The 13,864-nt window shown below is 52.8% G+C and overlaps 1 protein-coding gene across 1 annotated transcript; it reads left to right on the top strand.

The window, feature by feature from the left end:
• The first annotated feature begins 815 nt into the window (after window positions 1–815).
• Window positions 816–7,517, top strand: Plppr2 (phospholipid phosphatase related 2). The gene is given in 10 exon segments (XM_048342271.1): window positions 816–903; window positions 1,432–1,511; window positions 2,981–3,169; window positions 3,304–3,439; window positions 4,587–4,858; window positions 5,773–5,949; window positions 6,489–6,611; window positions 6,903–6,954; window positions 7,062–7,268; window positions 7,271–7,517. Coding segments are annotated over 9 exon segments (1,356 nt in total). The 5' UTR covers window positions 816–903; window positions 1,432–1,445; the 3' UTR covers window positions 7,405–7,517.
• Window positions 7,518–13,864: the final 6,347 nt, after the last annotated feature.

Consider the following 13,864-nt stretch of genomic DNA (forward strand, 5'->3'; position numbering starts at 1 on the left):
ATGTGATAGGATGTGCTGGGGTGGCCCTGTGACTGTTGATTGTGTGAGTCTGACTGTCATTGTGTGTCCGCTCTTGGTGTTCAGGGTATGCACGTATCTGCAATCCTGTGTCTTGCTGGGGTGGCTGTGTGTGTGTGTGTGTGCGCGCGTGCACACACGAGCGTGTGTGTGTGTCCCGGTGTCGTGACCCAGCTCTGTGCCCTTAGGCAGCCATGTGCTGTGGTTTATAGATGGCTCCTGGTCTCTCTCCTAGGACTGTTGATTGTGGGGCTCTCATTGAGTGCCTTGAAACTGGGGGTGTGACTCTGTGACCAGTTCTGTGATTCGGTGTGTGGTGGATGGTGAACTCTCAGGTGTGACTGTGGTGGATCGATGTCTTGTGGTGCACACCAATACAATGTGTTGGTGTAGGGGGACATGTTTGGTCTGTGTGGGTGTCTGTGACAGGCTGTATGTACACTGTATCCTGTGCGTGTGTGTGTGGCGAGGGGTGTCGTGAGCGTGAAGTACCTGCCTGAATGAACAGGCCTGTCTTGTTCTCCATGAGGCAAGCCCCTGGCTTAGACCTGTTGTGGGATGGACAGATGCCATGTCACAGAGTGTCTCTGGGTGCGTGTGGTGTTTGGGGTAGAGGCTGTGGCTTCTTTAGGTACTGTGTGGGTGCTGTGGGGGGTTATTTTGGACATCTGGGATCTCTGATGACCCTCTCCTCACATGTCCCACTACAGAGCAGGCCCTGTGGATGGAGTATTGGGCCCACGGTGTCTACCTTTGCCTGCCTGGGCCTCAGTTTCCACATCTGCACAATGGGGGTGCTCACCCTTGCTCTGCTGCCCAGTAGGAGCAGCTGTGAGTCTGTGATCAAGGGGGTATCTTGGAAGAGGTCCTAGGGCACGTTCACAGGTGAGACCAGGTGGGGCAGTGGGTAGAAGCCCATTTTCATTGGCCCCAAAGTGCTGGGACTAAGGTTAGATAGGCTGGGGGGTGGGGGGCACAGTGAGGGAGGCAGCTGGGCTGGGAGGAGGAGGAGGAGGAGAGAGGCAGCTGGGAGAGAAGGAGGATCTGGCTATCAGCCCACACCAATTCACCACAGCCCATGGGGACAGAGGAGGGGCTCCATGGAGCCCATGCCGAAAGGGAGACCTGGCAGGGGTGAAGAGCATGGAGCATGGGGTCCCCGATGGACCAAAAAAGGTGTGAGGTCACAGTCTTCATAGGCTGTGGTCCTCAGGCAGAGGCTGAACCGGTATCAGAGCAGACTGTTTAATGATCAGGCTTGGGGGCCAATGGGGCAGCATCTGGATGGTGGAGGTGTGGCCCGAAGGCTCGATGGGTGGAGCCATAGCTCCTTGGCTTTATTCCTGTTCAAGAATGGGGCTCAGGGAGCCAGGTGTCCACCCCAGAGTTCCCATGTCCTCCCTACCTCTGTAGGCCTCCTCTTCATCATGGCGGGAGGGAGACCTCACCTGAAAAGGAGTTTCTCCATCATTCCCTGCTTCGTCTTTGTGGAGGTGAGAACCTAGAACCACACTGGGGGAGGGAGTGGAGTGGTCCTCCTCTTCCCAACTCCTGGCTCCCAATCCTGCTTGCTTCTCCTCCCTGACCACTCACCCCTGTACCACCATCCCAACTCCCCATCATTTCCCTCCCTATTGAAAAAAAAAATGGTCACGCATTTGGGTTCCGAACTATTCCTTTCAATTCCACTGTGCCTCATCTATCCAAATGAGGGCCTCAGGCCCCTGAGCCTCTCTGTTTCCTCATCCATAAAATGGGTATCGTTAACTGGGTATGGTGGTGCATGCCTGTTAATCCCAGTACTGGAAAAGATGAGGCAGGAGGAAGTTAAAAGCTAGCCTAGGCTACATTTCCAGACCTTGGATTAAAAACAATCAGGCAAACCATCAAAAGCAGCCAGACATGGGTGGCGCATGCCTTTATTCCTAGCTACTTAGGAGGCTGACATCTAAGGATCCAAGTTCAAAGCCAGCCCGGGAGAAAAAAGTCCATGAAACTGTTATTTCTACATTATCAGCAAAAAAGCCAAAAGTAGTAGAGTACCAGCCTTGAGCAAAAACGCCAACTGAGTGTGATGCCAGTTCAAGTACTAGTACACACACACACACACACACACACACATACACACACACACACACACACACAAACTAAGGCCATTAGAAAGTTAAAAGGAATCAACTCAGCCAGGCTCTGGTAGCTCATGCCTGTAATCCTAGCTTCTCAGGAGGCTGAGATCTGAGGACCGTGGTTCAAAGCTGGCCAGAGCAGGAATGTCCATGAGATTATTTTTCTAATTTTGCCAGTCCTGTGCCTTTTCTGTTTATGTGGTACTGAGGAATCGAACCCCAGGGCTTCATGCATGCTAGAAAAGTGCTCTACCACATTCCCAACTCCAAAGTCCATGAGATTTTTTCTTTTTGTATAATCTTTTTTTTTCTTATTTATTGTCAAAGTGATGTACAGAGAGGTTACAGTTTCATACGTCAGGCCTTGGGTACATTTCTTGTACCATTTATTACCTCCTCCCTCATTCCCCCCTCCCCTTCCCCTTTTCCCTCTCCCCCCATGAGTTGTTCAGTTTCCATGAGATTCTTTTTTTTTTTTTTTTACAATGATCCATGAGATTCTTATCTCCAATAAATCATCAATGAGAAAACTGGAAGTGGCACTGTGGCTCAAAATGATAGACTGCTAGCTTTGAGCAAAAGAGTTCAGAGACAGTGCCCAGGCCCTGAGTTCAAGCCCCAGGACCAACAACAACAACAAAAGGGGAATCAACTCCTCCCTACCCTGCCTCCCTGTCCCATCTTAGTCTCTATCTTCCAATGTCTGTCTCTCTTTTCATCTCTCTCCATCTGTGTGTGTGTGTTTGTGTATGTGTATGTGCGTGTATGTCCAGGTGGCCTCAAATCTCTGACCTCTTCTTCTCTCTGCCTCTCTTCCCTAACCTGGCTGGGTACAGTCGGTGCTACTAGGCATTGTGGTTCTGCTTGCTTACCGCCTCGAGTTCACAGACACCTTCCCCGTGCACACCCAGGGCTTTTTCTGCTATGACAGTACTTACGCCAAGCCCTACCCAGGGCCTGAGGCCGCCAGCCGAGCACCTCCTGCTCTCATCTATGCCCTGGTCACTGCTGGGCCCACCCTCACGGTGAGATGGGGTGGGTCATCTTGGTAGGACTGTGAGGAGGACCTCTGTGGGAAGGCAGGAAGGCCAGGTAGGGGACCCTGGTAGAGTTGGGGGCTTGAAGGCCAGGAAGATGTCACTTTGTTTTTGCCCCACAGATCCTTCTGGGAGAGCTGGCACGTGCCTTCTTTCCTGTGCCACCCTCAGGCAGCCCCATCATCGGGGAAAGCACCATCGTGTCTGGGGCCTGCTGTCGATTCAGCCCTCCACTGCGAAGGCTGGTCCGCTTCCTGGGTGAGAGATACAGCCCTGGAGTGACCGGGAGGGAGATGGGTACAGAGGTAAAGAGATATGAGCCAGCACCAGGTGCCAGGGGCTCACACCTGTAATCCTAGCTACTCAGGAGGCTGAGATTTAAAGATCATGGTTCAAAGCCAGCCTGGGCAGAAAAGTCCCTGTGAAAGTCTTAACTCCAATTAACCAGAAATGAAGCTGTGACTCAAAGTGGTAAAGTGCTAGCCTTGAGCAAAAGAGCTCAGGGACAGTGCCCACGTCCTGAGTTCAAAAGAAACTGACAAAAGAAACAAAAGAAAGAGATGGGCCCAGGGCTGGGAATATGGCCAAGTGGAAAGAGTGCTTGCCTCATATACATGAAGCCCTGGGTTCGATTCCCCAGCACCACATATATAGAAAAACAAAACAAAACAAAACAAAAAAACCGGCCAGAAGTGGCGCTGTGGCCCAAGTGGCAGAGTGCTAGCCTTGAGCAAAAAGAAGCCAAGGACAGTCAGTGCTCAGGCCCTGAGTTCAAGTTCCAAACTGGAAAGAGAGAGAGAGAGAGAGAGAGAGAGATGGGCCAGCTCAGCCCAGAATTCCAAGTGGGGATTTGGGCTCAGGTCATCCATAATGGAAGATCCAGAGACATGGATGAGGCTTAAGCCAGCGGTGATGGCTGTGGATGAAGGGTCTAGACATGGCACAATGGAGCCCGGCATAGTGGCACACACCTGTAATCCCAGCATTCAGGAAGCGGAGGCAGGAGACGCATGAGATCTCCTGGCACCATACATGGAGACCCAGTTGTAATTAGTAGTCACTGGGACCCTGGGAAAGCAGTGGCCCAAAGACATGTACAAGAACTCCAAGGGAGCCGGAAGCCGAAGGCTCACCGTCATCCTCGCTGTGCTGCGCATGAGGCCGAGGATCAGCCTGCCAAGCCAGGCCAGGCAGGGCAGCCTGTGAGACTCTTATCTCCCACGAAATACCCCCAAAGCCTCACTCCAGGGAGGTCCCAGAAGACCATTTTGGGGATCGCACGTTGGCACTAATGCAGCACAGAAACCGGGGGAGAAAAGAGGTCCCCTGAATTTGTAGCGGGGCTCTCAGTTGCGGCACCAGGCCCGCAGCCTGAACCCCTTATTTTTTCCTCCCGCACACTTAGGGGTGTACTCCTTCGGCCTCTTCACCACCACCATCTTCGCCAACGCGGGGCAAGTGGTGACTGGGAACCCCACACCTCACTTCCTGTCAGTGTGTCGCCCTAATTACACAGCCTTGGGCTGCCTACCGCCCTCTCCTGACCGGCCGGGGCCTGACCGCTTTGTCACGGACCAGGGAGCCTGTGCCGGCAGCCCCAGCCTGGTGGCCGCCGCCCGCCGCGCCTTTCCCTGCAAGGATGCGGCCCTCTGCGCCTACGCCGTCACCTACACGGCGGTGAGCCCTCGGGAGAAAGCGCGGCGGGGCGGGGCGGGGGGGAGGGGGGCACGCGGCCACGCCCCTGTGCGGGGGCTACGCCCCCAGGCGGGGTCTATTGGTTCCTCTCGCCTCTGGCCACGCCCACGTGCAGTTGCCACGCCCCCAGGCGGAGTCTATTGGTGCCTCCCCTCCGGTCCAGGGAATGCCACGCCCCCGGGAGGCTGTTTGCGTTCTTTGTTTTCAGGATGGCTGTCTTTGGACATCTGCGCTCTGCCCTTTGGAGGTCCCAGGAAGTTACAAGACCCTGCCGGGTGGGCTTCGTCTCCACCCCGACCCCCTTCCCGCCCTCTGGGAAGCTTGATGTCTCCGATAGGGCTCCTGCCTCATTTACTGATTTCTGTTTATTCCGCGCTCTTCTAGTCGCTCCCATGGTTGCTTTGGTTCCTTTTTCTAGTCTCTGGGCACGGGTGGAGTGATGAAGCTCCTAAACCTGTCTGGGATCCCCTGGGGTTCAGGATGCCTCCCCGCGGAGTCCCTGGCCCTGGCCCTTTGGCCCTGGCTTCCCCATTCCCTAGGCTCTAACCAAGCAGGTAACTTTCCCAATGTGGGTCTCCATCCTGGGAAACTAAAGAATGCAGGAACCTGAGATCCTGACCACTGCTCTTTGGGGCTCTGGCCCTACCCCTGAAGGTAGACTGGGGACCCTTGGGGCTCTCGCTGCCACCTCAGCTCTCCTCCCTCTGCATACTCCCATCTCCGTAAGCTCCATCACCCCCAAATCTGGAGAGAAGGCCATCACCTGGCCCCAGCAGCCTGGGGCTGCGCTCTCCTGCCCTCATCCTCTGACCAGGCTTCTTAAGCCAAAGGCAATGTCCTCCTTGGGTTTGGTGCCTTCATCTGCGCGTGTCCTCTGATCAGTCTGGCTCCCACAGATGTACGTGACCCGAGTGTTCCGAGTGAAGGGCTCTCGTCTGGTTAAGCCCTCCCTCTGCCTGGCCCTGCTGTGTCCGGCCTTCCTAGTGGGCGTGGTCCGTGTGGCCGAGTACCGCAACCACTGGTCAGATGTGCTGGCTGGTTTCCTGACTGGAGCGTCCATCGCTACCTTTCTGGTGAGACTCCCAGCCTCCTCCCCATCTTTGCATGGAAGATCCCCACCACCAATAGCCCCCAACGCCAAACACAAGACTGCTTGCTTGATGGTGAAGGATGTAGTCTCCAACCACCTGTCATAGGATCATAGGTAAGACACACCCTGAGTGCAAATTTGGAGGGGATGCCCAGCGGTAAGATCTCCATTCATGCTGAACAATCAGCTGAGCAAAGTAGCTGAGCACCTGTGCCTCACACCTGTAATCCCAGCTACTCAGGAAGATCTGAGAAGCACAGTCGGAAGCCAGCCCAGGCAAAGTCCATGAGACTCTTATCTCCAACTCACCAGAAGTGGAGCTGTGGCTCAAGTGGTTGAGTGCCAACCTTGAATGAAAAAGCTTAGGGGGACAGCACCCAGGTCCTGAGTTCATGCCTCAGTATCAACACACAACTCTCTCTCTCTCTCTCTCTCTCTCTCTCTCTCTCACACACACACACACACACACACACAATGAAAACAGGTGGAATCCTGTCTTTACATAATTCCTCTTCATTCCAGGTCATCTGTGTCGTGCACAATTTCCAGAGCCGGCCACCCTCTGGCCGAAGGCTCTCCACCTGGGAGGACCTGAGCCAGGCCCCGACTATGGACAGCCCCCTCGAAAAGTTAAGTGTGGCTCAGGTAAGGGGGGCCGGGGGCTGCTCCCGGCTGGAGAGGGTGGAGGGTGGAGGGTGCCCAAGGAGGCAGGAAATCAAACAAGAAGTTGGGGGATTACAGGCCATGAGAAGGTGGTCCATCTCTGTGGATTTAAGTCTTAGGGAGGGAACAGCCTGGAATGGAAGATTGCCCCCTCTGTCTCCTGAGAGGATATTGCTAGTTGTCTTTCTCCCCATGTGATGAGCCCCCCTTCTTGCCTATGGGTGGTGGGATTGAGGGGTCCTCTAGCCCCTTCCCTCTGCTTCTTTGTCTTAGGAACCCGAGGCCTGCAGGCCGCATTCGACACCGGCACGGCTCACCCCATCCAGTGAGTGTTGGGCAAGTGGAAGGCTAAGCAGGGGGACTTCCAGGCTTCCTGAGCCCCCACCCCACCCCCAAAGTTCTAATCCTTTGCTCTCTGACTCTAACTTCCAGAGTCGCAGAACTGCGCCCGCCGTGGCCACCTGATCCCCAGCTGCGTGTCCTCCAGGGCCCCGGCCATGTGTTCTTCGCCCCGTGTGCCCCGCCCTCGTCTGAGGTCTGAGCCAACGCCCCTGCCACTGCCCTTACCCCTGCCAGCGCCAACTCCCAGCCAGGGCCCCTCGCCCTCCTCCCCTGGGCCTGGGGGACCGGGTGGGGGTGGCGCCGTGGCCGGAAGCTGCTGCTGCCGACGCCCCTGCTGCGGGACCTATACACCCTCAGTGGACTCTACCCCTCCCCCTTCCACCGGGACAACTTCAGCCCTTACCTTTTTGCCAGCCGCGACCACCTGCTGTGAGACCAACACCCACCCACAAGCTACCCGGTGTCCCCATTTTCTCCCCTGTCACGCGTGTGTGTGCGTGTGCCACGTGAGTGCCAAAGGCCCCTCCTCCTCTCCCCCAAAAACCAGCCAGGTCCAGACATCAGAGGATGGCTGGAAGGATATTTGGGGGAGACTTCCTATTCTCTTACCCCTTGGGACATCCCGGTAGGCAAGAGCTAAGGGATGGACCCTTGCCCCAAGTATTGGCCTTTGAAAGGCTAAAGCTTGATCCCCATTGGCCCAGGGCGCAGCCTATGAGAGCTCCCATGGCTCAGCCAATAAGAACTCTCGGTTCTCAGACTACTAGGCCAACTGAGTTTACTTCAGCCAATGGGAACGTGCTCCCAGGCAAGAGGGCAAGGCCAGCCACGATTGAGTGTCCCAAGAACCAGTAGGAGCCCTTGGCTTTCAGAATTTCTAGAGTGGGTGGGTATGATGCCAGTCAATGGGGGACCGCCCTTGTCTAAGCATGTGCAAAGGAGAGGAGGGAGATTAGGGATGGGAGGGGTCACTCTATGTCACCAGGTCCCCTCTCACATTCACAGAGTCCAGCTGGAGGGTTGGGGGCAGGCTCCCCCATGGCAGGGCCTCAGGATACCCCGTCCCTTCTCAGCCTCTCCCGCATTGTACCCCATCATGCCATCCCTTCCCAACTCCCTACTAAAAGCAGGGCTTGCCCCAGTATAGAGGCTTTGGGGTTCTGAGATCTGTGTCTCCCTTGGCCTGTACCCAGGGAACTCCTGAACCCTTCTGTTATTTATTAGGGCTGTGGGAAATGACTTTTTTCTTCTTTCTTGGAGCCTGCCTCTGTTTTCACACTGTGCTCACCCAAGCCTGAGCCTCATGAAGAAATGCCATCTTTAGGGGGGGCACGGGTGAAACAGAGGGGGCTCCCTTACCCTGAGCAGCCAAAGGCAGTGGGCAGAGGAAACATTGACCCTCTTTTCCTGCCTCCTCATCTTTAATAAAGACCTGGTTCCTCATATTTAATAAAAATCTGTTTGTAACAGAAGTTTGGCTACTTGCCTGCCTCCCCCGGGTGGTGGGCTGAGAAGGACTGCAATTCTGGGTGTAGAAGGGTGTGAAGCTGGGTGTGGGTGTTCTGCCACAGTGTATCTGAGGACAGACTTGGAGAGGTAGTGTGGGACCATAGGGCCAGTCACACCGGTCAAAACGCTAGCCTAGCTGGGCTCGTGCCTATAATCCTCATTACTCAGGAGGCTGAGATCTGAGGATCACAATTCAAAGCCAGCCTGTACAGTAAAACCAGTGAGACTCTTGTCTCCAACTAACTGCAAAAAAAAAAAAAAAAATAGCCAGAAGTGGAGCTGTGGCTCAAGTAATAAAGCACTAGCCTCAAACACAAAAGCTCAAGAATAGCACCCAAGTCCAAAGCTCAAGCCCTAGGATTGGCACTCATCCCCCCCCCAAAAAAAAAAACTACACCTCAGAGTCAGGCATGATTTTTCATGCCTGTAGTCCCAGCTATTCAGAAGGGGGAGGTAGGAGAATAACAATCCAAGGCTGGCTTGGGAAAAAGTTCCAGAGCTTATCTGAAAAATAAAACTGAGCTGGATGCTGGTGGCTCACACTTGTAATCCTAGGTACTCAGGAGGCTGAGATCTGAGGCTCCAGGTTCAAAGCCAGCCTGGGCAGGAAAGTCTGTGAAACCCATCTCCAATTAACCTCCAGAAAACTGGGAGTGGCAATGTGGCTCAAGTGGTAGAGCGCTACTAGCCTTGAGTTGAAGAGCACAGGGACTGCACCCAGGCCCAGAGTTCAAGCCCCATGATTGACAAAACAATAATAATAATATAATAACTGAAAACCAAAGGATTGAGGGTAGGCTAAGCCTTTGCCTGGCACACATTTTCCCTCTCAAAAAAAAAATTCCTGGGGCTGGGAATATGGCCTAGTGGCAAGAGTGCTTGCCTCGTGTACATGAAGCCCTGGGTTTGATTCCTCAGCACGACATATATAGAAAATGGCCAGAAGTGGTGCTGTGGCTCAAGTGGCAGAGTGTTAGCCTTGAGCAAAAAGAAGCCAGGGACAGTGCCCAGGTCCTGAGTTCAAGGCCCAGGACTGGCAAAAAAAAAATCCTGGCTCAACAATTTTTGATTGTGTGGCCTCTAGAAAGTTAACAAACTTCTCTGTGCTTGCCCTTCCTTCCTTCCTTCCTTCCTTCCTTCCTTCCTTCCTTCCTTCCTTCCTTCCTTCCTTCCTTCCTTTTTCTTTTGTGCTGGTACTGGGATTTTTTTTTCCAGTCCTGAGGCTTGAACTCAGGGCCTGAGCACTGTCCCTGGTTTCTTTTTGTTCAATGCTAGCACTCTACCACTTGAGCCACAGCACCACTTCTGGCTTTTTCTATATATGTGGTGCTGAGGAATCAAACCCAGGGCTTCATGTATACAAGGTGAGCACTCTACCACTAGGCCATATTCCCAGCCCTGGTACTGGGATTTGAACTGGAGCTTTGTTTCTCAAGGCTAGCACTCTACCACTTCAGCCACAGCTCAACTTCTAGCTTTTTGATGGTTAATTGGAGATAAGAGTTTCATGGACTTTCCTGCCCAGGCTGGCTTCAAAACAGGATCCTCGGGGCTGGGGATATGGCCTAGTGGCAAGAGTGCTTGCCTTGTATACATGAGGCCCTGGGTTCAATTCCCCAGCACCACATATACAGAAAATGGCCAGAAGTGGCACTGTGGCTCAAGTGGCAGAGTGCTAGCCTTGAGCAAAGAGAAGCCAGGGACAGTGCTCAGGCCCTGAGTCCACGCCCCAGGATTGGCCAAAAACAAACAAACAAAAAAAACAAAACAGGATCCTCGGATCTCGGCCTCCTGAGTAGTTAGGATTACAGAGATGAGCCACTAGACCTGGCCCTCTAGGAGTCTGGAGAGCGAAGATGGAACCTCCAGGAAGGGAGAGAGCAGAAAGAGTAATGGGTTCCTCTGGCAGGCCTCTGCCTCCCAATGCTGGGCATGTGCTACTCTTCTTGGCTAGGCTTCAGGCCAGTGTTTTTGCTTCACAATTATACATGGTTGGGAGAAAATCCATCCTTGGGAAGACAATGTGAGACCTGAGAGACAGAGACAGCATTTACAATTTAGAGGGGATGATCGTATAAGTGTCACCGGTGGAGATGACAACAGGAATGGACACACTGCACAAGTGGAAAAAGGAGACATTTGATTTTCCTGGGAGCCATTCCAGGAAAAGAAAACAGCACAACACATGGCGAGGTCCTGTGGTAGGAACATGGCTGTAGAAAGGATGTCTGTGTGGCTGAGGTGGAGTGAATAGGAGAGATACAGAAAATGACAGAGGGATGATGGGACTGGCCATTGGCTGAAGAAAAATGACAGACAGAGAACCCAGTACCAGTGACTCATGCCTCAGGAGGCTGAAATCTGATAATCACAGTTCAAAGATAATGCAGTACTCTTATCTCTAATTAACAAACAATAAAGACAGAAATGGAGCTGTGGATGAAGTGGTAGAGTGCCAGCCTTGAGTGGGAAAGCTAGAAGACAGCACCCTGTCCCTGAGTTCAAGACCCAGTACTGGCATGAGTGCATACACGCACACACACACACACACACACACACAGATCATGGAGTTTTTGACTGGTTGACCAAGGCAGTTTCAAGAAGTTCCATACTTGAGATCCATGGTTCATCCTAAACTTGCCTCTTCCTCTGGCCCAAGTAGACAAGCCTCAGTATGAAAGACATGGCCTTAGCACTGAAAGCAGCGCCTGCGCGCACCGCGGCTAGAGCTGTCCATGGTGCTGACCGAGTAACAAGGAGAGGGAGTGGGAGCAAGGGCTGGCCCCATGGAGGGGTCAACGGCTGTACTAAAGACCCCACCACTCCCAGTCTGAGATAATCCTAGGTGGAGAACACAATCTAGGATGTTCTTGCTTGCTCAAAAACATTCCCAGGCTCGAACAAGCCGGAACAGCAGGTATGTGCCGTCATGCTTGGTCTCCCTATGTGACATGAAAGTGTGCGGGAGAAGTCTTTCTGTAACAGGCCGGGGCCAAAACTGTTTTGTTTAATTTTTTGTCGGTTGTGGGGCTTGAACTCGGGGTCTGGAACTCCATGATCATCTTTGCTGAAGGCTAGTCTTCTACCATTTGAGTCACAGCTCCATTTCCCAAAACTGTTTTAGATGTTGAGATATTTGCACATCTCATAATAAGAGAAGGATAAGATATCCTGAAGATGAGTCCTAATCTGAACATGAGATTTCCTTAATGTTTTAATATACCTTCTACACTAAACCTGAAGATAATTTAATACATTTTTAAAGAATTCACAGTGCTATATAGCTGATCCTGTCTCAAAACCAAAAGAAGAAGAAGGAATAGAAGGAGGAGAAGAGGAGGAAGAGGAGGAGGAGGAGGAGGAAGTGACTTTGTTCAGTATTCACTGTTAGGTCTTTTTTTTTTTTTTTTTTGGCCAGTCCTGGGGCTTGTACTCAGGGCCTGAGCACTGTCCCTGGCTTCTTTTTTTTTGCTCAAGGCTAGCACTCTGCCACTTGAGTCACAGCGCCACTTCTGGCCATTTTCTGTATATGTGATGCTGGGGAATCGAACCCAGGGCCTCATGTATATGAGGCAGGCACTCTTGCCACTAGGCCATATCCCCAGCCCCTCACTGTTAGGTCTTCAGTGTCTAGAACAAACCCTGATATACAGTATGCTTAATATTTGTTGGGCTGAAGGTGTAGTTCTGTGATAGAGCACTTGCCTATCCTGTATAGGCTCTAGGTTCCATCTCTAACATTGAAAAGAAATAAAAATAGCCTCATGTGAGTGGCTCACATCTGTCATCCTAGCTATTCAGGAGGCTGTGATCTGAGGATCAAGATTCAGAGCCAGCCAGGGCAGTATAATCTGCAAAATACTTATCTCCAATGAACCAGAAAAAAAAAAAACCTGAAGTAGAGGTGTGGCTCAAGTGTTAGAGCACTAGCTTTGAGTGGGAAAAGCTAAGTGATATATAGCATTAATGTTCTGAGTTCAAGCCCCAGTACTGTGGAGAGAGGGAGAGAGAGAGGGAGAGAAGGGAAGGAGGGAGGTAAGGAGGGAGGAAGGAGGGAGGGAGCAAGAGAGGGAGGAAGGAAGGAAGAGTGAGAAAGGAAAGAAGGAAGGTAGAAAGAAAAAAGAGAAAGTAAAAGCAAGCAAGCAGGCAGGCAGGCAAGGAAGAGAGGGAGAAAGGCAGGAAGGGAGAGAGGGAGGGAGCTAGGGACTCTGGGAGGATGGGAAGGAGGATGTTGTAATGTAGGTTTGTGCAGGGAAGCGTGTGAGGTGGGAATGTAGGACAAGCAGAGTGTGTGTGCGATGCTTTGTGTGTCAGGCAGAGGAGAGCTAGCTGTCAGTATATGGGTGATGGGAAATCTGAAAATGGAACCCATGCAGAGATGCCGTGTGCGTGTGTGTGCCTGCGTGTGCGTGTGTATGCGTGTACAGAAGGGTGTAGGGGTGCCCAGCTGTGTGAGTGGGTGTACCGGGGGATGTTGTGGAGCTGTCTTCTGGTCCCAGAGGGAGAGAAAAAGCCCAGGAAATCGCAGTTCCGCCCTGCCCCCTGGGTTGCCTGGCAACAGCACCACTTTGAAGTTACCCGGAGACCAGGTTGCCTGGGCAACAGGAGTGAGTGGCAGCCCAGAGCCAGGCATCCGGGTGAGGAGTCCCTGCCAGCCTCAGGATCATTCCACCCGTGTGTTGCTGTCTCCCAGGTTTTCCATCTCCACCTTCCTTTCACTCCTTGGGTTAGCGAGAGAAGGGACGTGCCACCTACAACCTGCTTAGCCAGTGTTGTTGTGAGCCCCAACAAACAATTAAACAAGGCTCCTTATTACATGTCTCCCCCTCTTTCTCCCTCCTGCCCCCTTTCCCTGGATGTTGTTCTCTTGTCTCAGCACTAGAAAGAATTGAAGAGTCTCCTGGGCCAATGAGGAAGCAAGAAGATCTCTTCTCATAAACAGCTGCTGCTGAATTCTGTGCATGGGCATGTGTGTGCCTACAATATTGGGACTTGAACTCAGGGCCTCGAGCTGTTGCATGGCTTTTTTGTTTTGTTTTTTTGCCAGTCCTGGGACTTGAAATCAGGGCCTGAGCACTGTCCCTGGCTTCCTGTTACTCAAGGCTAGCACTCTACCACTTGAGCCAGGGAGCCACTTCCAGCTTTTTCTATATATGTGGTGCTGAGGCATGGAACCCAGGGCTTCATGCACACGAGGCAAGCGCTCTACCACTAGGCCACATTCCCAGCCCCATGCTTGGCTTCCCCCACCGCCACCACCCCGCCCCCAACTCAAGGCTGGCACTCCACCACCTGAGCCACAGCTCCACGTCTTGCTTACTGGTGGTTAATAGAAGGTAAAGAATCTCACAGACTTTCTCATCCGGGCTGGCATCGAATCTGGA

Source organism: Perognathus longimembris, chromosome 3 (assembly GCF_023159225.1).
Source record: "Perognathus longimembris pacificus isolate PPM17 chromosome 3, ASM2315922v1, whole genome shotgun sequence".
Taxonomy (NCBI): Eukaryota; Metazoa; Chordata; class Mammalia; order Rodentia; family Heteromyidae; genus Perognathus; species Perognathus longimembris.